The 27,021-nt window shown below is 44.7% G+C and overlaps 2 protein-coding genes across 8 annotated transcripts in view; one reads left to right on the forward strand and one right to left on the reverse strand.

Annotated features, from left to right (window-relative positions):
• The window catches only part of NAA16 (N-alpha-acetyltransferase 16, NatA auxiliary subunit), a 57,982-nt gene extending 50,479 nt beyond the window's left edge, over positions 1 to 7,503 (reverse strand). The window contains 3 exon segments of the mRNA XM_044284866.1: positions 1,843 to 1,947; positions 3,424 to 3,508; positions 7,319 to 7,503. Of these exon segments, the coding sequence (XP_044140801.1) occupies positions 1,843 to 1,947; positions 3,424 to 3,508; positions 7,319 to 7,372 (244 nt within the window). The 5' untranslated portion in view covers positions 7,373 to 7,503.
• MTRF1 (mitochondrial translation release factor 1) lies at positions 7,497 to 26,087 on the forward strand. 7 transcript variants are annotated; one of them, XM_044284868.1, is made up of 10 exons: positions 7,497 to 7,592; positions 10,891 to 11,323; positions 13,315 to 13,397; positions 15,661 to 15,742; positions 17,876 to 17,983; positions 20,223 to 20,395; positions 20,484 to 20,601; positions 22,372 to 22,508; positions 24,073 to 24,171; positions 25,443 to 26,087. In XM_044284868.1, exons 2-10 carry the CDS (start codon positions 10,912 to 10,914, stop codon positions 25,551 to 25,553), a joined length of 1,323 nt encoding a protein of 440 aa, XP_044140803.1. In that variant the 5' UTR covers positions 7,497 to 7,592; positions 10,891 to 10,911; the 3' UTR covers positions 25,554 to 26,087. The 7 variants fall into 7 exon arrangements, with proteins under 7 accessions (XP_044140803.1, XP_044140804.1, XP_044140805.1 ...); XM_044284869.1 differs by having other exon boundaries at positions 7,523 to 7,588; XM_044284870.1 differs by lacking the exon at positions 7,497 to 7,592 and adding an exon at positions 7,740 to 7,798.
• The last annotated feature ends 934 nt before the right edge of the window (positions 26,088 to 27,021 follow it).

A 27,021-nucleotide genomic window follows, 5' to 3' on the forward strand; every position in this document is an offset into this window, starting at 1 on the left:
TTGCTCTTTTTCTAATTTCCCGGTCCTGCTACCTGAGATAGAAGCACATGCTCAGTTCCATCCTTCAACTGCCACCAGCTGCAGAAGAAAGGACACACCCCATGAGAAAGGACACGCCCCTGAGAAAGGACCCGCCCCTGAGCTTCCAGCTTGAAATAAATATAGCCGATCAATCGGAGTAATGTATGGGGAGATTCATGTGGGGTATAGCTTTGTTAGAAAGCAGATGCTATGTACTAGATCATGTATGATTTTCATTTTTTACATTATTTATGGGATAACCCCTTTAAGTGGAATTTATGGTCCATGTAAAATTCAGAAAAAAACTATAATTTTCAATTGTTTTGCACACTTCTAAGGAACATTTCCTGTTATATGCTATTATTAATAATGAATGGAGTTGTTCATTATGACTCTCGGTATTGTTTCAAATAATGTGTGCCATTTTTAGGCCAGTGTTCATACCATCTGTATGCTAAAAGCACAGCTCTGATGTATGGGAATGTGTGATAAAATGATCCTCTAGCTTTAGGAATTGATTATCTATTCTTATTTCGGCAATGTGGAATTCAGATATCGGTGTGCACCAAAACGCCACAGATTCTCATTTAAATCTCCCAAATCTGTGTGAATTCTGAGTCGCTCCCCTTATTTTTACCAGCATCCATATGTATACCACACAGCTGCATATCTTGCCGTCTAACTCCAACTGTAAAAAAAAAAATATTGAGTTGCTGCTGACATAGACACTGACCCATATCAGCAGCAACTCATGTCAGAGCTGATGGTATACAGCAACAGACTTTAAAGGGGCCGTCTAGGGTTAGGAAGCCATGGCTGGCTGGTGTGTGTGGTAGTGCAGTTCAGCCTCATTGAAGTTAAAGGAGCTGTGCTGCAATACCAGACACAACCCAACAACAGATGGAGCGCTGTGTCTGGATGGAAGCAGACAGAGGCATATGTACATGCAGCAGCCATAGGAGCATGCAACCTCATCATTTCCCATTGGGGATGTGGTAGAAGTGTACTGAGAAAATTGTGAAAAGATGCAGCCCCCGTCCTACAAACCAAGAGAGTCATTTATAGTTGCGCCGGAGTCTGCCAGGTCTAAAAAAAAGTGGGCGAGGAAGTGGATGGGCCGGCAGGCCTGTCTTATTTACCATGTTCTACTTTCACACTTCGCACCATCGCCGTAACTGCCTGCCGGATCCATCAAAACGTATGCAAACTAATGTTTTTTGTCGGACGGATCACGATCGTGATCCGTATGACAAATGCATTCCAATGCCAGCTCCGTCTCTCCGGTGTCATCCGGAAAAACGGATACGGCATTTTTTTTTGTCACATTTTTTGCGGTCTGAGCATGCCGGATCCGTTTTCCCGGTACACTCATTTCGGTATTAATGCATTTCAATGGGAAAAATGCCGGATTCGGCATTCTGGCAAGTGTTCCGGAATTTTGGATGGAGATAAAACCTTAGCATGCTGCGGTATGATCTCCGTCCTGTAAAGGCAAAAAGACTGAAATTAAGACATCCTGAATGCATCCTGAACGGATTACTCTCCATTCAGAATGCATGGGGATATGCCTGATCAGTTCTTTTCCGGTATTGAGCCCCTGTGACGGAACTCTATGCCGGAAAAGAATAACGCTAGTGTGAAAGTATCCTAAGACAGCTCAGAAGCTGTCTTACATTTAGAACTGGCGGAGGATCCACCGTAGTTATGTAGAGGCCGGCGCCTGTTCATACCTCCGCTTAGGGCGTTATTAAGACCAGCATCTATAACGTCGGTCTTATTAAATGTGCCCCTAAATGAGTAAGAAAATGCTGAAAAGGATACAGACATGACTCTTGACATCACTGCGTAGACCCTTCCGTACAAACTCATAAGCGTCTTCTTTCTTTCCCAGACAATTCAGCGTCAGTCCCTTCATTGCCAGCGTTTCTGCAGAAAACAATAGCGGTTATAGATCAAGCGCTAAGTGAAAGGAGAAAAAAAAGGAAGAAATAAGTCACACTGCGTGCTTCCCATCGTTTAGGCTCTGTTCACACTAGAATTTTCTCAATGTTTCAGCTACAGGAAAATGAAATGCTTCCGTTAATGGTTCCACTGAACTTAATGGAATTTTTGTTCAGTTAACCCCTGTGTTCCTCTCTAGCACTGCCAGGAAGTGTTATGTGAGGAAGCTGCAGAGCTGACATCTTCTGATCTGTCATCAGCGCTCTGCACAGGAAGGTTCTTTCGGATCATTCTGAGACGCTCTTGACGGACAGACTCCTGATGACATGAGACGTGCCAGCTCCTCTAGGTGGCCCTGCCCATATTCCCATAGAGGAACCAAACTAGTTTTAGTCTTCATTTAAGCTCCGAGTTAGGCCCTGTGCACACGACTGTATATTTTTCTGCATCCGATCTGCGCTTTTTTGCGGATTGGATGCAGACATATTCATTTCAAGGCCGTCCGCATCCGTTTGTCTGTTAAACTGGCCCGCAAGCAAAATAGAGCATGTTCTATTCTTTTCCGTTTTGCGGACATGGATAGGATATTTCTGCAGAAGGGAGACAGAACATGGCGGCATGCACATGGCCAGCATCCGTGTTTTGCAGATCTGCGGTTTGAGGAACGCAAAACACGTTTGGTCGTGTGCATGAAGCTTTAAACAGACCTAGGCCAAAAGAGTCCTCGGAGGCGTACTCTGGAGTGTCCTTTTTCTGTATGGAATAGCTCCGCAAACTGCTTTTCCATACATTGTACTCGGGAGCTTGTACTGAGTTATCTCCTACGGGTGCCTCTTGTGACTATACCGGGTGGGCACTGTCCTTCCCTTTTCCTTGGACACCCGGGCCCTCCCCCTTTTTTCTGCTTTTCCATACAGCGGCACAGTGTGCAGGAAAAAAAAAGGATACCATGTGGCATACAATGGGAAACATTTATCAATGCTTTTACGCCACAATTGTGCTGGCATCTGTGCACCATAATTTGCAACTTTTTGAGCTTCTTGGCACTTTTCTAAAATGTGCCATGGACAAGGGGCGTGGCTTAGCAGAAGGGGCGCGACTTAGCACACTAACTTTCGCCAGAAAGCGGTGGGAGTTACAGCTGAAGTCTACGCCAGTTTCTGGTGCACAGCAGGGCTTCTGCCTCTTAACAAATCAGGCCTATCTCACGCCAGCGCAGGGAGATCAAGACTGGTGTATGAATCCGCCAGTCCTGATATATCCCCCCATTGTGGTTTTGTTTTTATGTGCCTATGTGCGGTGGATGCCACTCAATAGCATCAAACAGAGGTATACATGCAAAGTTTACGTTGGGAAGCTCAGCGCCTCGGCCAGCACATGACTTCCCTTCTAGGACATAATATAACTGATAGGTGCACTGAGAAAATATTACATGTGTGAGAGAATCTAGCAGAATCTTACCTCCATGTTCAGCAAAGCGGGGGTTCGATAGGATCATCTTACAAAACTTCAGCCCATTCTTATACTGCTTTTGTTCATAGCATTTCTAATAAATAAACATAAGTAACATTCATAAAGCGAAGATGAACAGTCTGTGTTTCATACATTGCACATCAAAGTGACATCTCTTGTAACTGGATCAGTATTGGAGAAGCACCAACTTAATGACTTCTACATTATCTGTGCAGGGGAAAGGCTGACGATGGAAGCATGGGATAATTTCTCAGTGGGGTAGTACAAGACCTTCAGGGGCTTTTATTATTATTATTATTATTGTGTTTTACTCATTTTGAGCTAAAAATATTTTTTTCAGTTGGTCTTTATTAAAAACTGTTCAACAGTTTCTGAGAAACTAGGGTTAAACAATCAGTCTGTGTGCAAGCTGTGACTTTGTTTGGTCAGGACCTCAAACACTCATTATAGCTTACTAATAAGAATATGACTAAATAAGTGTTTATGAGGTCAGGAGATCAGAGATAAGAGCTACACGAGAGACAGTGAAAGTGACAGCTTGCAAACAGTCCAATTTTTTTTAACCCTTGTAAGGCTATTTTCACACTAGCGTTAGTGTGATGTGGCAGGCAGTTCCGTCGTCGGAGCTGCCTGCCGGATCCGCCGATCAGTGTGACAAATGACAGCATTTGTAGACGGATCCGGGTGCAGATCCGTCTACAAATGCATTGCAAGAACTGATCCGTGTCTCCGCTTGTCATGCGGATGGACGGATCCGTCTTGCAGTCTTTTTCACAGTTTTCACAGTCTGCGCATGCGCAGACCGGAAGGACACATCCGCCCTTCAGTTGTTTTGCAATGCCGGATCCGGCACTAATGCAAGTCAATGGGAATTAATGCGGACAGTGACTGAACGGAAGGCATACTGATGCAAACTGAAGGGATTTCTATCCATTCAGAATGCATTGGGATATGCCTTATCAGTTCTTTTCCGGCACAGAGCCTTTTTGACGGAACTCTATGCCGGAAAAGAATAACGCTAGTGTGAAAGTAGCCTAAAGCCTCATTCACATGTCAGTGTTTTGGTCAGTGATTTCCATCAGTCATTGTGAGCCGAAACCAGGACTGAAGCCTCCTCAGACATACGGTATAAGGGAAAGATCTGCACCTGGTTTTGGCTCAAAATCTCTGATGGAAATCACTGACCGAACACTGACGTGTGAATGAGACATAACTCAGAAACAGGCTGAATATTTTTAATAAACACAAATTAAAAAAAGGATTTTAGCCCAAAATGAGTAGAATGCATTCACAAATGAAATGTCCCCGAAAGTGTACATAACCTTTAAATATACTCCTCTAGATGCCATTTATTTGGTTTACTAATTTTCCTTTTATGTAAATATGAGGAAAAACACAACTAAAAGTCCTAAAGGCTATGTACACCTTTAGGGGCATTTTTTTTCTCTTTATTATTGCATTGTACTCATTTTGAGCTGAAAATAAATAAATGTCAAATTGGTTTTTATTGAAAAATATGGATTTTCTGTCTTTTCCGTCAGACTAGGAGCAGACGGACTCCTTATCTCTGCTCTCTCACCTTCTAAACACTCATTATATCTCAGTTCGTATCTTACTGATAAGAATGTGGCTTAAATAAGTGTTTATGACCTCTCAGCAGTTTAGAGAGAGGTTTATTAGATGACCGGGCAAAAAGTGAAAGTACTAGTGACACAGCTAGAAAAACTGTTAACCCTTTGTGACAGAACAGCTCAATATTTTTAATAAAGGCCAATTGAAAAAATTATTTTTAGCCAAAAATGAGTTACAGTGCTGCCCATAATTATTCATACCCCAGGCAAATTTTAGCTTAAAGTTACTTTTATTCAACCAGCAAGTAATTTTTTCTTACGGGAAATGACATAGGTGTCTCCCAAAAGATAATAAGCCGATGTACAAAAGGCACTATTGTGGAAAATATACATTTCTCAGCTTTTATTTACATTTGAGCAAAAAGTGTCCAGTCCAAAATTATTCATACCCTTCTCAATAATCAATAGAAAAGCCTTTATTGGCTATTAGAGCAATCAAACGCTTTCTATAATTGCAGACCAGCCTTTTGCATGTCTCCACAGGTATTTTTGCCCATTCATCTTTAGCAATGAGATCCAAATCTTTCAGGTTAGAGGGTCTTCTTGCCATCACCCTGATCTTTAGCTCCCTCCACAGATTCTCAATTGTCTGGACTCTGGCTGGGCCATTCCAAAACGTTAATGTTGTTGTCTGCTAACCATTTCTTCACCACTTTTGCTGTGTGTTTTGGGTCATTGTCATGCTGAAATGTCCACTGGTGCCCAAGGCCAAGCTTCTCTGCAGACTGCCTGATGTTGTCGTTGAGAATCCTCATGTATTGCTCTTTTTTCATGGTGCCGTTTACTGTGATTAGGTTCCCTATTCCATTGGTTCAACCCGCCCCAAAGCATTAGGTTCCCACCACCATGTTTGACAGTGGGGATGGTGTTCTTTGGGTTCAAGGCTTCTTCTTTTTTACGCCAACTGGACACTTTTTGCTCAAATGTAATTAAAAGCTGAGAAATGTTTTTTCCCCACAATAATGCCTCTTGTACATCGTCTTATTATCTTTTAGGAGACACCTATGTCATTTGATTTCCCGTCAAAAAATTACTTGCTGGTTGAATAAATGTAACTTAAAGTCAAAACTTGCCAGGGGTAGGAATAATTATGGGCAGCACTTTATATGCAATCATAAAAAACTGCCTCTGAAGGTGTTCATAGCCTTTAAGAAAGGATGATCCAGAATAGTTGCATTATGGAGAATACTGTTATTTACTACAGACATGTCAGGAGAGCTGTACTTTTTCTTTGTCTTGCCAGCTCTGTGATGCACATTTGTATTGATGCTGCTAGAGCTTGCTGAGGGTGGGACTACTAATGTGAAGAACTACACTTCCCACGATTCCTCGCCAGAGGTGTAGCTTGATGCTACTGGGCCCCCAGACACAATCTCAAAAGTGCTCCTGAACTATTATCCATCATTTATCGCATTGATTTTGTCGTACAGGCAGAGGAACCTTGTGGGCCTTTTTGTGTTCCAAGACCCAGGTGCAACTGTAACCCCTAAAACACCACCCCTGTTCCTCTCCCTCTCACAGACACTATTTAAAGCTGCCGCATGCCCCTCTAATACAAAGTACTAATGCAATGACTTCCTGTCTGTCCTGCCAGTCTGTTTCCATAGTCTCTCTGCATTTTTAGCTGCCCAGCATGAGAAACATGATCTCTCCTGATATTGGGAGGGGGAGCCAGGGAGCAGAGGAGATAAGGGGCATGTATTATGTGATGTCTTCTACTACACATTAGGGGAGATCGGCTATTCTTACTGGTGGAAGCTGCAGCTAGCAATGTCACCCATTCACAGCTATGACATCTCAGATAGCATTATTATTTTCACTTACATCGCCTCAGTCACACGTCAGTGTTCGGTCAGTGATTTCCATCAGTGATTGGGAGCCAAAACCAGGTGCAGCTCTAAACACAGAACAGGTGCAGATCTTTCCCTTATACCTTATCTCTGTGGGGGCTCCACTTCTGGTTTTGGCTCACAATGACTGATGAAAATCACTGACCAAACACTGATGTGTGAGTAAGGCTTAAGAGGGGTTAACATTCTGTGGAATAAGGTGACACCACCTGTTATGTGTTTCTACTTCTACTAGGGGTTGTCAGATGTCAGTGACATGGGGGGCTCATACCCTCCTCTTCACTGGTGCCTGTACTCAGGTAACACACATGTAGTCCCTGGGAGTGACAATGCCAGCCTACTGTACAAAGGACTGCAGGGGATTAGAGTGTAAGCTCTGTGGGCTAGGGTTTGGGCTCTCACCAGGATCCTCTTAAAGAGGTTGTTCTCCTTGGGGGGGAGGGTGACAACCGGCATGATGACTCCGTGCTCCGCCCGCCCCTTTCGGGGGTCTCCAGGAAGAATCCCCCTCTGTCGGAGGCCGCACTACTAGACAACTAAATGCGCATGCGCCTGCTGCGCCCACTGATGATTCGGAGCGCACACCAGTGGCGTCATTCGCCCGCTCTGTCACACTCTGCTGTAGTCGGGCTGTGACCTTCCATTCTGTCTGTAACGTGCTGCCAATGGACCGTATGTATGTCTATACAATAGCTGTTATGGTCCGGTCTCAGGCCTCTACTGTGTGCAATGAAATTTGATGCTTTTCGGCTTCCTTAGTGTCTTCCTTTGCAATGTATTCTGGGAGTTGGAGTCTTTCTGCTGTGTCCTCAGAATTTGCCGGTGGACAGTGGGAGATCCGAGCTAGCAGCACACGGGGGCTGACAGCTCTCCTGGGGTCTGGTACTGACTGCACGTGTGACAGGAGTCGTAGCAATCAGATCCAGTCTGGAATGTCTTGTGTTCATACACTGCATTTACACTGCATGCGGTTTTCAGTTTGAGTTTCTGATGCAGTTACTTTTATTACAGGTGGAAGGAACTAGTTTAATAATTTTTCACCTGTTGCTCCTAGAGGCTTATTTGCATATATTAAACCAACATTTTCTCAGCAATGTGGGCACATATTATTATTATTATTATTAAAGCGGCATTCATTCCATAGCGCTGTACATATGAGGAGTGCACATACATAATGCAGACAATTGCACTAAGCATGAACAAGACGACTTAGAAACAGGTACAGAAGGAGAGAGGGCCCTGCCCGTGAGGGCTTACAATCTACATGGTATGGGAGAAGGACACAGTAGGTGCGGGTGAAGTTGGTCATGGCGGTATAGAGGCAGCAGGGTCACGGGTTGTAGGCTTGTCTGAAAAGGTGGGTTTTTAGGTTGATGATGAGGGCATGTACAAGCATTTTCGTAGATTCAGAGTTGAGGAAAGCGCGGATGCGGGAGATGTTTTTGAGTTGGATGCTTTTTGGCTTCCTTAGTGTCTTCCTTTGCAATGTATTCTGGGAGTTGGAGTCTTTCTGCTGTGTCAGAAAGGGCATTAATGTCCTGGTGAAGGGGGTTATTCACCCCTGAAAGGCTTAGACAAATAAAAGCCATTTAAACTATATGCTTCATTTGAATGGTATCCTTGGCAGTGCCCGCAGAAGAGGTTCATCTGTTTTTATCTTATCCACGTCCGAAGATAGGCACTGTGGGATTCTGGATAGTAAGGTGGTGATGTCTGGACCAGAGAGGTAGATTTGTGTGTCGTCAGCATAAAAGTGATACTGAAAGTCATGGGACTCTATGAGCTGTCCCAGGCCGAAAGTGTAGATAGAGAAGAGCAGGGGTCCTAGGACAGAGCTTTGCGGGACACCAACAGAGAAGGAATGAGACGAGGAGGTGGTGCGGGAGTGGGAGACGCTAAATGTCCGCTCTGTGAGGTATGATGTGATCCAGGAGAGGGCCAGGTCAGTGATGCCAAGAGATGAGAGAGTTTGCAACAGAAGGGAGTGGTCAACAGTTTTGAAGGCAGAGGACAGGTCAAGGAGAAGGAGGACAGAGTAATGTTTTTTGTTTTTGGCTGTTAGTAGGTCATTGGTGACTTTGGTGAGGGCAGTCTCAGTTGAGTGGTAGGGTCGGAAGCCAGATTGTAGGCGGTCAAAGAGGGAGCAGGGTGAGAGGACAGTTCAGAATAGAGATGTTGTTCAAGTAGCTTTGAGGCATATGGAAGAAGGGATATGGGGCGATAACTGGACAAAGATGGGTCAAGTGAAGGCTTTTTGAGGATGGGTGTAATGGTAGCATGTTTAAAACCAGAGGGGAAGACACCAGAGATTAGTCATAGGTTGAAGAGATGAGTTTGGGCTGGGATAAACACTGTGGTGAGGTTAGGGATGAGGTGGGATGGGATAGGGTCAAGTGCACAGGTGGTGAAATGTGATGTAGAGTGGAGAGTTTTTCTTCTGTAATGGTGGAGCAGCGGGTTTTGGGAGACGAGGACTGAGAAGTTGTGTAGACGGTCTGTGGGAACTGTGTCCTGAAGCTTTCTCTGATGTTGACTATCTTTTGTTTGAAGTGTGTGGCAAAGTCCTCAACTGAGAGGAGAGGGTGGGAGCGCTGGGGGACGGAGCAGGGAGTTAAGTGTTAAAAAGTTGTTTTCAGGTGTGGGCCAGGGAAGATATGAGAGATGAGATGTAGGCCTGTTTTGCATTAGCAAGTGAGGATTTGAAAATGAGAAGGGATTGCTTGTATGCGGTGAAATGATCTTTAGAATGGGATTTCTTCCATCGCCGCTCAGCTTGTCTGAGTTTTTAGATCAGATTGGTGTGCCAGGGTTGTCTGTTGATTTTTCGGGTTTTGTTATGTGTGAGGGGGGCAACTGAGTCCAGAGCTGTACTTATTGTGGTATTATATAGGGTGGTGGCAGCATCTGGGTCTTGGAGGGAACAAATAGTAGAGAGTGGCAGAAGAGAGTCAGAAAGCAAGCGAAAGTCAAGATGTTTAAGGTTCTTGTGGGGGAGTGTTAGTGTGTGGACTGGGGGAGCAGCAGAAGAGACCAGTGAAGAGAAGGTGGGTAGGTTGTGGTCGGATAGGGGGGAGGCGAATTAGAAAAGTTAGGTAGGAAGCAGAGGCGGGTAAAGATAAGATCCAGAGTGTGACCATCTCTGTGGGTGGGAGCGGAAGACCACTGTGAGAGGCCGAAGGAGGAAGAGCGTGATAGGAGTTTAGAGGCGGCTGAGTGGCAGCTGTCAGTAGGGATGTTGAAATCACCCATGATGATATAGTGGGGATGCTGGCAGAAATTAAGTGTAGTAGCCAGGTGTTAAAGTGGTCAAGAAAGATGGTGGCTCGGCCTGGGCGACGGTAAATGACAGCTACTTGGCGGTTGGAGGGAGAGTAGATGCAAACAGAGTGTACTTCAAATGAGGTGAGCTTAATGGAGGGTGGCAGTAGAGTTTGGGTGTAGGAGAAGACCAACTACTCCACCATGTTTGCAGGGGGGGGGAGTGAAATGAAATCCACTATATGAGAGTGCAGCAGGGGAGGAGGTGTCAGAGGGTGTCAGCCATGTTTCTGTGAGACCCAGAAAGGATAGTTTTCGAGAGATAAAAAGATCATGAATGTAGGACAGTTTGTTACAGACAGAACGTGCATTCCATAATGTTCCTGCAAGAGGAACCAAAGGAGCAGGGGTCAGAGGAATGGTTATTAGGGGTTGCAAAAATTTGTAGAAGGAGATTTGTAGTGGAACGTAGAGGTGATAGTGGGGATTTGCTGAGGGGGGCCTGGATTTGGAGAGATATCACCAGCAATAAGGAGAAGCAGAGAAAGTGTTAGTAGGTGAGAATAAGAGAGGGCATGAGATATCTGTGTGTGTTTGTCCTCATATTCCTGAGCTGCTGCAGCATTTTACTAAGGAATTGTCAACACAGTGTGCAAGTTAGCCGACATGTTGGGTACCATTAAAATCCATGACTTTTTTTTATTTTTTTACTTCAGGTGTCAGCAGGAAATGCCGCAATGAAGCGTCTGTCAGTTGTCTTCTGGAGGTGCCGTGTGTCTGGTCTCCGTACTTGTACCCCTATTTCTGTACTGCGTGGACTGTGTACTAAGCTTTATACAAGAAAGCTTTCTGTAGGAACCCAGTCCAGTAAGAATCGATTTCCATGTTTAAACCTTTATGGACTTCCCCCGAGAAGATCCTGTTCTCAAGGCTTTGGACCATTATGGCAAAACAAGACGTTACAAAACTACTTGCAGTCATTGATGGCAGAACACAGGAAGCTAAGCCAGACATTAAATCTCACTTTAAAAGAAGAGGAGCGCAAGGCTTTGACCCAGCGGCATACCGAACTGTCATCACTCAGCGTGCTCCTGCACAAAATACACGAAGCAGAAAGTGAAGCCAGAGAACTAGAAGCCATGTTTGCTGGTAGGTTCACACAGACGGTGTCTTCATCAGTATGATGTATAGTGTATAATACATGGCGTCTTGTATCACTGGCCAGTCATCCAGAAGTGGGGTAGGCCAATGTCTGGATCTCCACTTCTTTCTCTTAGAACGTTCAGATGATTGTGGTTGATAACGGATATTGTCAGCACGTTTCCTGCTTGTCGCTGTTACAGGTTTGCATGCAGGACACTTTTTAACCCCTGTATGCCAGAAAACTGACATCACAAAGTTTGGTTCACAGCTCACTTATGCAAAAATTTGCAGCTTTTTAGGGTTTTGCGCCTCATCAGTTTTAGAATCAGTGAGCTGGGCAGTATGGGGATGGGCTTAGGCTACTTTCACACTGGCGTTTTGGCTTTCTGTTTGTGAGATACGTTCAGGGCTCTCACAAGCGGTCCAAAACGGATCAGTTTTGCCCTAATGCATTCTGAATGGAAAAGGATCCGCTCAGAATGCATCAGTTCGTCTCCGTTCCGTCTCCATTCCGCTTTGGAGGCGTACACCAAAAAGCTGCTTGCAGCGTTCTAGTGTCCGTCTGATGAAACTGAGCCAAACGGATCCGTCCTGACACACAATGTAAGTCAATGGGAATGGATTAGTTTTCTCTGGCACAATATGGCACAATAGAAAACGGATCCGTCCTCCGTTGACTTTCAGTGCTGTTCAAGACGGTTCCGTCTTGGCTATGTTAAAGATAATGCAAACGGATCCGTTGTGAACAGATGTAGACAGAAGTATTATCTGAACGGATCTGTCTGTGCAGATCCATAACGGATCCGCACCAAACGCGAGTGTGAAAGTAGCCTTAGCTGGCCTGACACTTTTATTATAATCTACTCCAGGAAAATGGGGTAGATTATACTTGAAATCTGCACCACCTTCTGGTGTAGACTTCAGTTCTGGTACAAAGGTCTGCAGAGATGCACCACAATTATTAAGAGGTGTGCTCCTGTAATAATTTTAGGGCATCTGATGCCAACGAGGGATAGGTTAAAACTGGTGCCAGTTTTAGTAAATGTCCGCATATAAGGCTGGTTTCACACAAGAAAGTTCCATGTCAGGGAGAGCACCCGTCCTGACCTCCCAGCACTGATGCAGTCACATAGCATTATATTGATTTATGATGCTATGTAACCCTTAAATTTCTGGAATGTATTGGATAACGCTGACATATGCTGCCGCATACTCGCGCTGCAAGTCCGGAGTGTGGAACTCGCTCATCTGAAAGGGGCTTAAGCCTTTTTCAAGGGTAGGATACCTAGGTGTTACATAAGATATTTTGTAGCTGTAGCTTTTCTTTCTATTCTATAATAAGGCCCCTTTCACACGGGCGAGTATTCCGCGCGGATGCGATGCGTGAGGTGAACGTGGTTATAAGGGAAAATAATAGAATTATGAATATAGAATGCATAGTACAATAGCGCTGGAGGGGTTAAAAAAATAAAATAAAATAAAAACATTTAACTCACCTTAATCCACTTGCTCGCGCAGCCGGCATTTCTTCTGTCTGTCTTCTGTGCTGTGTGCAGGAAAAGGACCTGTGGTGACATCACTCCGGTCATCACATGATCCATCACCATGGTAAAACATAATGTGATGACCGGAGTGATGTCACCACCGGTCCTTTTCCTGCACAGAAGACAGACAGAAGAGATGCCGGGCTGCGCGAGCAAGTGGATTAAGGTGAGTTAAATTATTTTTTATTTTTTTTAACCCCTCTAGCGCTATTGTACTATGCATTCTGTATTCAGAATGCTATTATTTTCCCTTATAACCATGTTATAAGGGAAAATGATACAATCTACTACACAACCCCGATCCCAAGCGCCGATTTTTCTCACGTGCGTGCAAAACGCATTACAATGTTTTGCACTCACGCGGAAAAATCACGCATGTTCCCGCAACGCACCCACACCTTTTCCCGCAACGCCTGTGTGAAAGAGGCCTAACAGTATCTATTTTTCTTATAGACCTAAACTCCAGGGAGGAGGAAGAATTACGGCAAGAAGAACAGGGCTCTGTGAGCCAAAACATTATTCGTTTGAAGGAAGAGGTAAGGTAATATCTTTATAAAGGAGTTTTCTGGGAGTGAAAGCATACCTTCAGTTATAGGTCAACTTTCCATAAATGAATAGTACATGTGACTATAAGAAACTTTGTAATATATTTTGTTAAAGAAAAATGCTTTTATCTGCTTTAATCAGGCTGCTTTGCTGTTTAATGTTTTTCACATTGTGGAGAGGGGAAGCTGCTGGAGGAGAGACACACAAACGCTGTACTATATCTAGTGGGATAATCGCTCATTTACACTGCTGAATAGTTTAGCAGATTATCCGGAACAAGCGTTCATTTCCGATAATCTGCCTGTGGGAAGATGCTGCAGATCACCTGATGAACAAGCAAAACGCTTGGTTATTGGGTTAAATCAGCAGTCATGAAGACACCTAAATCATCATTTCTGGGCAGAAGATCGTGCTGTGTGTGTGACCACCACTCTGCTGCCCAGGAACAATGATTTTGTATAACGTACAAGTGATAACCATAGCTTGTCCGCATACAGTGGAGGTGATTGCTGCATGTAAATGAAGAGTAGGCAGTTGTTGGGAAGGAACGCTTCTTTGCTAATAATTGTCTGTAAATACAGGTGTGATCACTGTTCAGAGTGAGGTAATGAAATCACTTATTGGCTGGCAGCAGACTCCTCATCTTCTCTCCATAGACTTTTCTATGTGAGACTGGAGCTACTAGAGATAAGAGGCTGAGTGAAGGGAAAGAGGAGGAAAGAACTCTGAGAAGCCTAGAAGAAAGCATCATTTTTGAATAAAGTATATTATAAAGTTTCTTATACTCAACTATACAATTAGTTTCTGAAAACTTGTTTATAACTGGAGGTACACTCCAAAAATTGATGGCCTATCCTCACGATAGGCCATAAATATTTGATTTATGTGACTGGTTAGGCTACTTTCACACTAGCGTTTTTGCTGGATCCGGCAGGATTCAGCAAAAACGCTTCCGTTACTGACAAAACAATTTTGTCAGAGAATATTGTGTCAGAGAAAATTAATCTGTCCCCATTGATTTGCATTGTGGCTCATAATGGATCCGTATTGCTCCGCGTCCCAGGACGCATGCTGCGGTTTGCTCTTCAGCATGAGAACAGAATGCATTTTGGAGCATTCCGTTCTGTTCAGTTGCGTTTTGTCCCCATTGACAACGAATGGGGACAAAATGGAAGCGTTTTTCCCCCGGTATTGAGACCCTATGACGGATCTCAATACCAGAAAATATTAACGCTAGTGTGAAAGTAGCCTTATAGAATGAAGGGGCTAGCAAAAAAAACATTGGAAGGGGCTATTCCATGAAAACCGCTTTTCAGGTATCCACAGGATAAGTGATGAATGTATGGTCATTAGGGTTGAGCGAACTTCTGTTTTCAAGTTCGGCGTACAAGATTCGGGTTATCTAAGAATTCAGTTATGAATTCCTATACCACAGACCATAGCGTGGTAGCGGAATCCGTAACTGAATTCTTAAATAACCCGAACTTTGTACACCGAACTTGAAAACAGAAGTTCGCTCATCCCTAGTCACTAGAACTCCCACCAGTTACTGGAATAGGGTATTGCAGTCAGCCATTCCAGAGTAGTTTGCATTGAGCAGTGGTCATGCATGTGCCGTGCTGCTCCCTTCAGTGTCAGGCATGGCAATCCGCTATCTCTGTCAGTGCTATAGGACTTTGAAAGGAGCAGCAAGGTGTATGCATTGACCATTTTTATTTCCTGAAACCATAATACCCCTATAATATAATAAATGAGACAAACAGGTTGTGCATGGTGACTGGCAAGGGTAGCACAGAGTATTCTAGTTGGCTGTGCATTAAGAGTCCTGTGCACTGGTTTGTTTATTCATTTGGTTCCTAATTGCAATATTGAATGGGTTATCCAACCCCAAAAATTTCCCCCTCCCCCCAAATGCCTGCGCCCCTCACACAGATTCTACATTGCCTTGCTCCCTCCCTGGCACCTGCGTAGTTCCTGCTCCCCGCACGGCCGCTGCTGCATCTCATCAAAACATCCAGCGACGGGGTGGTGGGGGGGTTGTCCGCCAATAGCAGGCCGCGACTGGAACGAGCCTCCCTAGCCTTTTTGCATAAAAATAAAAAGAAGCATTTCTCAGGATTAGAGGACCAGAGTTTCACAAGAAAGGTATGGTTATGTTTCCGCGCACCTACCCTACTGGCCGGTGTGCGTACCCTGATACAGACTTGGAGGTGACAGACACCTTTTAAATATTTGTTCTCTCTTTTTCTTCAGTTGTTACGTTTTCTTGTGCCTCACGAAAAATACGACATGAATGACGCTATACTGGAAGTTGTGTCCGGGAGAACTACTGGAGGTCAGCCCTCTAATGTTTGAGAGAACCAACATGATCTATATAGTGTAGTAAGTTGGATGTCTGTTGTAGACAACAAGTTTACAATCCCGCAAGCAAGTGCTGCGGTCGAGTACTGCTGCAGTCGTACGGGCCGCAGCTGCCGCTAATTAAACTAACGAGTCTGCACTGTTCAGTGGGTCTGTATTGTTAATGGCCACGCGGCCACTAAGAATACAGACCCACTGAATAGTGTAGTCTCGTTAGTTTAATTAGAGGCAGCTGCGGCCCGTACGACTGCAGCAGTAGTTGTAGCCTAACGGCCTTAGAAAGAGAGGAACCCCCTCCTACAGCTGGACAGGAAGCATTACAGCAATAAAAAAAGGGAACTTCCTCCTTAAGTGGCTTCCTGTCCTTCGGACTGAGAATCCTGTATCCTGTGGCTTCTAGGGCTGTGAAGCATGGAACACCTTAATGATGTGAATGTTTCAATCTAGTAGGCCTCTAGATCTTAGTCCTCCATGGTGGGACCAAACCACTTACTTGAGCTAATGCCTTGACAGTTGTAGGAATGACTCTGGGCCTTTGTCCCCTGCTTTTCATTGTGGTGTGATTTGTGGTCATCTTGGTACTTTCCTCAGGAGGAAGATCTTACAAGCAGTGGTTCTTCTCCAACTCTTCTGCTATCCTCTCTCTGGTGGTATTATGGGTGAGGGGAAAATTAATAATTACACTTAATGGAAATTTGATTTTCCAGAACCCATGACAGCATCCCTCTTATTTCCTCCCTCTCGCTTGTTGTTGGTTAAGGTGGTTAAAAAAAAAAGTAAAATGATTTCAAAGAGGATCTTTTATAGGTCCAGACATATTAAATAAGTAGCTGGTTATGTAGGGCATAGTCCATGGATGTAAGATCGCTTACTATTCTTTTCTTGGCGGCGCTCCGTTCGCCCGCTGTGCTCCTGTTCATTTCTCTCGCCTGGTATGCTAAGGCTCCTTTCACACGAGCGAGTTTTCCGCGCGGGTGCAATGCGTGCCGTGAACACATAGCACCCGCACTGAATCCTGACCCATTAATTTCAAGGGGTCTGTGTACATGAGTGTTTTTTTTTTTTTCACGCATCAGTTCTGCGTTGCGTGAAAATCGCAGCATGTTCTATATTATGTGTTTTTCACGCAGCCCTGGCCCCATAGAAGTGAACGGGGCTTCAGTGAAAAACGCATTGCATCTGTTAGCAAGTGCGGATGCAATGCATTTTTCACTGATGGTTGCTAAGAGAAGGTGTTTGTAAACCTTCAGTTTTTTTATCACGTGCGTGAAAAACACATCAAAACGCATGGCACCCGCGCAGGAAATAACTGAACGCAATCGCAGACAAAACTGACTGGACTTGCTTGCAAAATGGTGCGAGTTTCACTGAACGCATCTGGAGCCAATCCGTTACGCCTGTGTGAAAGGGGCCTAATGAATAGCATCGGTACAGGGAGGAGGAGGCTGCCCTGTTTCTCAATGGGCGTCCCCTTCTCCCTGGCTGTGCTGCGATCCAATCATATCGCAGAGCGTCACAGCCAGAGACAAGGTGAGCTTTTTTTCTCCCTGGCTGTGCCGCTCTCTGCTGTGATTGGACCGCGGCACAGCCAGGGAGAAGGGGACGCCCATTAAGAAACAGGGCAGCCTCCTCCTCCCTGTACCAATTCTATTCATTAGCATACCAGCCGGTAGAAGTGAACAGGGGCACAGCAGGCGAAAAAATAGTAAACAATATTACATCCATGGACTTTGCCTTACAAACCCTGCTAGTTATTTCATAATGTGTGGACCCATGAAAGGTCCTCTTTAATTTGTATGACTCCTCTTGATCTACTTTGGAATCCACTGAAGGAGGACGTGGGTGTTCTCATTTTAACTGCTGTAAGGCTTCCTGTCCAGCTGTAGAGGCAGATCCCTCTCTCTTTCTGGTGCTGTCATTGGTTCTGGCAAATCAAATTACTAATAACTGTTATTATCATTTTCTGCAGTCCCAGTAATTTGTTCCAAAATGTCTGATCATGGTTGATTTCATTAGCAAGATTGTGCAAAGCTTGTGCCTGTATATAAAGGAATAAGGAATCATTAGCTGCCAGTTTTGGCAATTTTCAATGTACTTCTCTTTTCAGGTGACATTTGCCAACAGTTTACTGGTGAGGTTTTTGACATGTACAGAAATTACGCACAGTACAAGTCTTGGTCATTTGAAATTCTGAATTACACGCCAAACGATTATGGTAATGTATTTGCTGCACCATTTTGTATGTTGAAGGGTTTGGCCACTTTCTAAAAAATATCTCTCTCTCTAATGCCCTAACCATATAAACACTAATCTAGGAAACCCTAACCCCTCTCATATTTTACCCTGGCTGAGTATCCCCCGCTGCAATCCGATCTTCAAACAGCAGACACTGGCGACTGCTGAATCATTGGTAATCATGATGGTGGTCTTCAGTTTACCCACATGACGGCTGCCCTCTTCTGTGCATGTTCAGACACATACTGCAGTTGATTGCCATGGGTGCAGCACCGTCATTCACAGATCCATAGGCAGTCGGGACATTGAACCAGGGTGCTCAGGTAAGATTTGAAGGGGCTTGGGGTGTCATGGCTAGTGTCAACAAGATTAGGGTGTTAGAGGTTTTAGAAAGTGGCCAACGTCTTTATTAATCAGAAGCGAGCAATTATACAGAGTTCTCCACCTGGATCTGTATTTTAAAAAATACATTTTAACAGATGGGAATTGCATGGTTTTACTTCTGCCCGGTAGTCTCCTCGTCTGCTGTCCACACAATGCTACTTCAGATTCGACCTAAATATGTGAGCTGTTTGGGTCAGACTTGTTTCTACGTGTAGTATATGCTGAAAGGTTCATTGGCGGTCTGCAAACTTGGCCTTAGTGTGTGTGTGCTTTATTAGATTGTGAGGCTCTCTGGGAGCAGGGACTGATGACGGTGAGCACAATCTACAGCATGTACTGCACCATGGAGTATGTCGGTGCTATGAGAACAGCTTAAAGGGGTTCTGTCATGAGAAATAACGCTATGTAGCTGACTGACATTAGCGATGTGCTAATGTCCGCAGTACATAACCGTATGCTTTATAACTCCCTGTCTGCCTCCGTTCTCTTATAATAAATACTCTTATAATATGCTAATGAGCCTCTAGGTGCTGTTAGGGTGTTGCTTCAGCCCCTAGAGGCTTGGTCTACGCACCCTTTGACACGCCCAGGTCCAGTTAATTGACTTTCGAGTTTTCCTCAGTGTTCCGTAAATCCCGTGCCTGCGCTGTCCCATTTTAGTATTCAGCGCAGTGAGTGAAGGACGCAGTAATAGAGGCCAGGTATGGGATATGGCCGGAAACATGCAGGCTACGTTTGTATTCAGGCATATTAACTATATTTATTGGTGGCGGAGTGGCCACAGCCCCTGCCTTCTACTCCCCCTCCTCTAAGTATTATATTAATTGCGGGCCTTTCCCCTCTCCAGACGATTAAATCATTGGTGGCAGTGGCCCCAGGGTGGCAGCTTTTGATCTGAGCCCCAGCAGTGTAATCCTGGGGCTCTGATCGGTTACCGTGGCAGCCAGGACGCTACTGAAGCCCTGGCTGCCATAGTCAACTCCCTTGTGTGAACTATGCACAGGGCAGCAGAGAGAGTGAGAGATCCTGTTCACCCTGATAGAGATCTATCAGGGTGAATAGGACTAGGGTTCTAGCCCCTAAGGAGTCAAAAAAGTAAAAAATTGAATATATTGGGATCTATATCGCATATCGCACATGCTTAAAATTATATTGCAATATCGATTTTAGGCCATATCGCCCACCCCTCTAAAATATAAAGCATACTGTTATGTACTGCGGACATTAGTACATCATTAGTACATAACGTTATTTCTCATGACAGAAACCCTTTAAAGGGGTTGTTCACCCCCGAGGGCCTTTTGGGCAGACCGGCATAGTAGGACCTGCAGTGGGAACCATACTTGCTTGATCCCCACTGCTGGGTTCTGGCTCCTCCAGTGAATCTCCGGTGGATCTCCAGTCTCCCTGAGTCAACATCCAATTTGAAGTTGAACATGTGGCCGCTGCAGACAATGACCTATATCGAACTAGATGTTGATGCGGGGATTTGTAATCGGACCATACACATAAGATGTCGAATGAATATGCATATTTATAAGAAAGAGTAATAGATTACTGTCGGACCCCTCTCGCAGACGCTTATCCCCTTGCACCTGGTGCTTGTGTGCAGGGGCAGGTTGGGACACGTCACTACTACAGTTACACTATACTACACTATTACGCTATAATATTTTATGACTATTATGACACTGTGCTTGGCTATCTGACAACCCTCACACCCGCATGTCCTCCGGTATTAGCGCTAATCCGAATGCTCTTACTGCTGATGTTTCATTGTGTAGCTGCTAATGATTGTAAATGATTTTTAATAAAGCATGATGTCCACGTTGCAGGCGGTTTACACCATGCAGCCGCACGCGTTATAGGGGAAGGTGTGTACAAGCGCTTGAAATATGAAGGTGGGATTCATAGGGTTCAGAGGATTCCCGAGGTGGGCTTGTCCTCTAGGATGCAGAGGATTCACACAGGGACCATGACGGTCATCGTCCTTCCCCAGCCTGATGAGGTAATGTAAGTGGCTGAACCGTTCTTTCATTTTCATATTTTAGTTCTGCATTTGAAAAAATGTAATATAAAGTGTATTTCCTTTGCAGATAGATGTTAAAATTGACCCAAAAGAATTGAGAATTGACACATTCAGAGCTAAAGGGGCTGGAGGACAACATGTCAACACGACAGACAGCGCAGTGAGGATCGTTCACATTCCTACAGGTATGGGGCTATGGTAAAGGGCTCTTCTCGGAGTTAAACAATCCGGATATGTCATCAGTATCTGACCAGAGGGGGTCTGACTCCCAGCATCCCCACTAATCAGCTGTCTGATGGGGGCCACGGCACTCGGACGAGCTCGGCAGCCTCTTCATAGTATACCGAGCACAGTAGTATTGTAGGCATTGCAGCTCCGTTCCATTCACTTGAATGCAAGGCCAAAGAAGAAGCTGCAACATTCTCCCTAGCGTCGCAGCCCCCTCCATCAGCTGATTAGCTGGGGTGGTGGGAGTCGGACTGCCAGTGGTCAGATTGGTGACCTAAACTGAGGACAGGTCATCAATATTTAAAGGGAACCTGTCACCATGAAAATGCAGTGCAGTCTGCAGGCAGCATACTATAGAGCAGGAGGAGCTGAGCAGATTAATATATAGTTTTATGGGGAAAGATTCTGTATAACTTGTATTTGATACATTTAAGGCCTCATGCACACAACCATTCGTTTTTTTGCGGTCCGCAAACCGCGTATCCGCAAAAACCAGAAGCCCATTGTAGAAATGCCTATTCTTGTCCGTGAAAGGGACAAGAATAGGACTTGCTATTATTATTTTTTGCAGGGCAACGGATGCGGACAGCACACGGAGTGCTGTCCGTATCTTTTGCGGCCCCATTGAAGTGAATGGGTCCGCACCCGAGCCGCAAAATATGCAGCTCGGATGCGGACCCAAACAACGGCCGTGTGCATGAGGCTTAAGTCTTTGCTCGTTCTGAGCCTTGAAGTCAAGGAGATGGTCCTGTGAGTGACTGACCACTATCGATGCATCCACCCGATGAAGGGGCATTTACTCAGTGGCACCTTTATGCCTCATTCACACATCAGTGTTCGGGCAGTGATTTCCATCAGTGATTGGGAGCCAAAACCAGGTGCAGATCATTCCCTTGTACCTTATGTCTGTGGAGGCTCCAGTCCTGGTTTTGGCTCACAATCACTGATGGAAATCACTGACCAAAACACAGATGTGTGAATAGGGCTTTACACAGGCAATTATTGTGAAGGAGTGTTCCTTCCCAATTACTGCCTCCCAATCATTGGCCTGTGTACACGGCCTTAAAGGGGTTGTCTCCCTTCAGCAAATGGCATTTATCATGTAGAGAAAGTTAATACAAGGCACTTACTAATGTATTGTGATTGTCCATACTGCTTCCTTTGCTGGCTTGATTCATTTTTTCATCACATTATACACGGCTCGTTTCCAGGGGTTATGGCCACCTCAGCGTAGAGACAAGGTGGTGGGGACAAGAACTGCTGTGCATGCATCCCTATGTGCACTCCCGCGGGCTTGGCCACTAGAGAAGGCAGCGCTTTCTCCCGTAGTGTGCATTCATGGCCACCGCTACTGGATTACAGGGTGGTCGTAACCCCTGGAGACAAGCAAAGGAGGCAATATGGACAATCACAATACATTAGTAAGTGCCTTGTATTTACTTTCTCTACATAATGAATGCCATTTACTGAAGTGGGACAACCCCTTTAAGTCTGACTCCAATTTCAATAGCTAAGCACTCTTACACAGCGCAGTGGTGAGTTGTTCATCGAATGGTTCCCTTTTTTTGGCTGTGAAATTCGGTGCAGAACCTGCTGAAAAGAATCAAAAAGTCAGAGCATTAATTCTAGCATATGCCTTCCATATCAGTCTCGTGTCCGGCTATGTTCTTATGGCATGCGTGTGCAGACCCTTCATCACCACTCCTGTTGTAATCTGCGTTTTCTAGGAATATCAGTGGAGTGCCAACAGGAGCGCTCTCAGATTCAGAACCGCGATAAAGCCATGAAGATGCTGCGGGCGAAACTGCACCAACAGAGTGTAAAATCGGAGTTGTCCCAGAGGCAGAGCTCCAGGAGACTGCAGGTGAAGAGACACCTACCGATCACACCGAGTGGAGACGTCCTGTCTGACATGGTCTCTTAGTAGATACTTGTAGTCCCCATGACATAACCGTTGTGGAGCATCTTTCTTAGATGTTTGTGATCTGCTGTGCTGTTCCTCTCTTAGCTCTCCTGTAAATTGAGAACTGGGCATTACCAGTTGGGGCTGTTACCCTTACAGATACACATCCCTTTCACATGGGAAATAATAAAACCAGAATTTAAATTTATTCATAATTTTCCAAGAGGAACAACTGAGGGATTCCACAATGTAGAGTTCTAAGAAAACATACTCCACAGCTGCTATTTCCTGGGAAATACAAGTGTGTAAAGACACGGGAGCTGTCACCTCTCCTGACATGTCTGTCTTTGTAACTACGAGCGTACTTGCACATTCCCCATGTGATCACCATTCTGGATGATATTTTCATATAACTCTGTTGTGCCATTTCTCTATTATTCCTACTAGCAGTTTATTAATGGCCTAATGAATGTCCAATCAGTGCCGTACACACAACGTCATACTGTACAGGAATATACCCCCAAACTGGTAACGCCCAGTTGGCAATTCATGTGGGGATAATTGAGGAATGGCATAACATCGAGTCAGGACTAGATGATTCAGAGTGGTTATTTAATAGGACATGCAAGTAGTTACATGTCAGGAGAGGTGACGGCCCTCTCTAATGAGTAGATATGAATGATTTTGGTACATACGGGTTGCTCGAAGGACATTTGTACTTGTACAAGCTTTGTACTTGTTTTAAATGAAGCTCATTTACCAAACTGTCCGATCACAGTGCAGCTTTCTGTTTTCCAAAGCAGTTACAAAATTATAATATATATATAAATAGAAATATATATATTATTACTGTTTTAAGATAAAACACTAAGGACTCTTTCACACGACCACATGGCTTGAAATAAACGGAAAAACTGATCCGTTAAAAAAGACCCACAAAACACTGCTGCGGGAAATGTGTCCTTTTTGTTTTTTTCTCTTTTTCTCGCACTGAGTTCAGTCCTAGGGGCTCAATACCGGAAACTGGTCAGTTTTATCCTAATGCATTCTGAATGGAGAGCAATCCGTTCAGGATGTCTTCGGTTCAGTCACTGAACGGTGTTTTGGAGGTAGGAAATACTGCAGCATGCTGCGGTACTATCACCGTCCAAAATTCCGGATCAGTTGCCGGAATGCCGGATCCGACATTAATTTACATTGAAATGTATTAGTGCCGGATCCGGCATTAAAAATACCGGAATGCCGGATCTGTCCTGCATGCGCAGACCGCAGACCGATTTAAAAAAATAAATAAAAATAGAAACTGATCAGTTTGTCCTTATGACAAACGGAGAGACGGATCTGTTCTTGTAATGCATTTGTGAGATGGATCCGGATCCGTCTACGAATGCTGTCCGTTTGCATGCAGATTGCCTGATCCGACAGGCAGTTCCGGCGACGTTACTACTTGCCGGATCACTCTGCCACAAGTGTGAAAGTAGCCCAAGTCCTGACCATGTATAATGTCATCTTATGTTCTATGTAGGTTGGAACGCGAGATCAGTCTGACCGGATTCGCACTTACAACTTTACTCAGGACAGACTGACAGACCACAGGATATCGTATGAGATCCGTAACTTAAGGGTATGAACTATATCTTTTCTGGTGCTCAAGGATTTACCTAATTGCAATGTGTATTATATAGTATGGGGGCAGATAAAACGGTCTAAAAACATGGCAAACCAATCACAATGCAGCTTTGAGTTTTTAAGAGCACTCTAAGAAATGAAAGCTGCACTGTGATTGGTGGCTGTGGGCAACTTTTTCTTTTAGACCCGTTCATAAATCTGCGCCATTGTTTATTGTAAGTAGTGATGTAATAGATGTCTCACCTAGGCCTCACTGTACCTGCATCCATCTAGAACATTCTGGACTGGGGCTTAGGCCTATGTTTTGATATAAACAGCCGATCAGTGCAACCTAATGGGAGAGCCGGGGTTAGTATTGGGCAGATACCAGAAGCCCTCAGATGATGACCGCTGTACGAGAAGTAACATGACGCAGCAGAGCAGATTTGGGGGCATCTCAAATGTGTCTTGCAAGATGGCAGTGCCAAACGTGCCAAATATATCAAAATGACACGTGGTATAATATGTTTGGCACAATTGCACTTCTTTACACCACCAAATGGATGTCCTATATGCACACGGTTATTTTGCTCCGAAATGTGCTGGCATGATCAACCCCTTAAAGAGCAGAGCGAGCGCAGACGGGACCTGTGCATAGCACATCGCTGCTCCTGCGTGTGCCCGCTCCGCTAAAGCCTGACGTAGCACATAGTACAGCGCTCACTGCGGCCCCACAGTGGAATCCATACGCCCGTACACCGCTTGCATGTCCGAGACGTATAAGTGTATGAAAGTCCCCACCAAACTGTCTGCGCCAAGAGATTTTTCTGAAGCATTTTCTATGCTATTGAAATTGGCCCCAAAAAAAGTCTTAAAATGCATATGTAAAAAAACTTGACACAGACACATAGGGGAAGATTTATCCAGACGGGTGTGAAGGAAAATAGGCTTAGTTGCCAATAGCAACCAATAAGCTTCTAACTTACTATGGGCAACTAAGCCAGTTCTACTTTACACCAGTTTGATAAATGTTGTGCGAGTTCTTATAGCAGTACAGAACCCAGTGTGCATGTACTTGAATGTGAATGTCAACATGCATACTCGACAGGTAAAAGGTGTTACCGAAGTTGGATATAAACACCCTAGTGGTCTCAGTGGTTGTGTCATACTACTGGCGATAGGAGCCATGATGCCAGTTGTACGCCACTGACATCAGCCAAAGTCCAGCAGGGGGTGACCTTCGGAGCATGTGAGCCGGGGAGTAACGCGTTCTGTCTATCGTTACAGGAATTCTTGAATGGAGAGGAGCTACTGGAGGATCTCATTGATAAAATACACGATGCGGCTGACACTGAGGCTTTACTTGAGGTCATAAAAAGACATTCTTCAAATGTGTGATTCACATGTTTCCTTGACAGGACAACTAAAGCCAAAATCTAGTCACCTTTTAGATGATCTTTGTTGCTCAGATTTCCAGCTAACTAAAGGGGGTTCTCTGGGCTACGGATATCGATGAGCTTATCCTCTGGACAGGTCATCAGTATCAGATCGGTGGGGATCCGACACCCCCACCGATCAGCTGTTTCAGGCTGTCACAGAGTCGGCAGTTGTACAGAGCTGGAAGCAGACAGCTCCATACACCGTGTAGTGGCCATTCCAGGGTACTGCAGCTCTAATCAAGTGATTGGTAGCTGAGCTTCAGTGGGCCGGTGCCAGAAACTACAAAGTGTATGGAGTCTTCTGCTTCCAGGTCTGTACATCGTACATTCTCCAGTGCTACGGCAACCCGAAACAGCTGATCAGTGGGAATGCTGGGTGTTGGAGCCCCACCGATCTGATGACCTGTCCCAAGGATTGTCCATTATTATGTGTAGTCCGGAGAACCCCTTTAATGAATGTATCTTGTGTGGTGTATTATTAAATAAATACAGAATTTTTTATTTAAATATGACCTGTTGTGTGGTATTTCCATAGCGGTCTTCTGTACGCTATACCTTCAATTGAAAGAGTTCAGAGAACACTAATCCACATGAGCAGAAGGGGCACAGGGTGTGACTGTGGAAGTATCGGTGCCTTTACCTAACATGGATTATTATTATTATTTATTTGAAAGCGCCTGTACATCCAGCCAGAGTTACAAAAATATAAAAAATACTATAAACAGACTGGTACAGAGGACCCTGCCCGCAAGAGCTTACAATCCTAACATGGTTGTCTTGTTATCTCTTCTGAGTCCCTCAGAAGCATGCCTACCTCCATCTGCAGTAGATGGATATTTACTGCTATTGGAAGATAGGCAAGATGCCAGTAAGCATTCTCCACAGCCTGCCGAAGAGCTTTCCCCAGTGGCTCTAACCCACAAACCACTACTGTCCTCTGACGTAAAATACTGAAAAGTAGAAGAGGAACATTTACAGTTTTGAGTGGAATGCATGTAAAATTGTGGTGGTAGGACTATAAAGCATGGTGCGTAAACTCATGTAAAAATGGATGGCTTTGAATGAGGTGATGAGTGTCTAGTAAGGTATTTGGAAGCCTATATGTTTGGCATACACAAGAAGGCCGTCAGACGGACGCTGGTTGATGATGAATGCCTGATTAGTTTCAATGGTGAGAGTGCAAAAAGACCCAACCAGACCCCACCATGATGATTGGTCCTCCCTGAGATCTATTACTGGAGGTGTTGTTGGGAAGCCCCATACACATCTGAACATTAGCCGATCCAGCCAAAATCTCCAGGTTCATAAAGCGACTCTTTCAGAGGGATCATTTACTCTTAAAAGGAACACTTTTTCATTTTTAACCTCAATATTTATAGAAAACTTTGTGTTTTTTTTATTCCTTTTTTCTTTTCAGTAGTACAATG

Source organism: Bufo gargarizans, chromosome 3 (genome assembly GCF_014858855.1).
Source record: "Bufo gargarizans isolate SCDJY-AF-19 chromosome 3, ASM1485885v1, whole genome shotgun sequence".
Classification (NCBI taxonomy): Eukaryota; Metazoa; Chordata; class Amphibia; order Anura; family Bufonidae; genus Bufo; species Bufo gargarizans.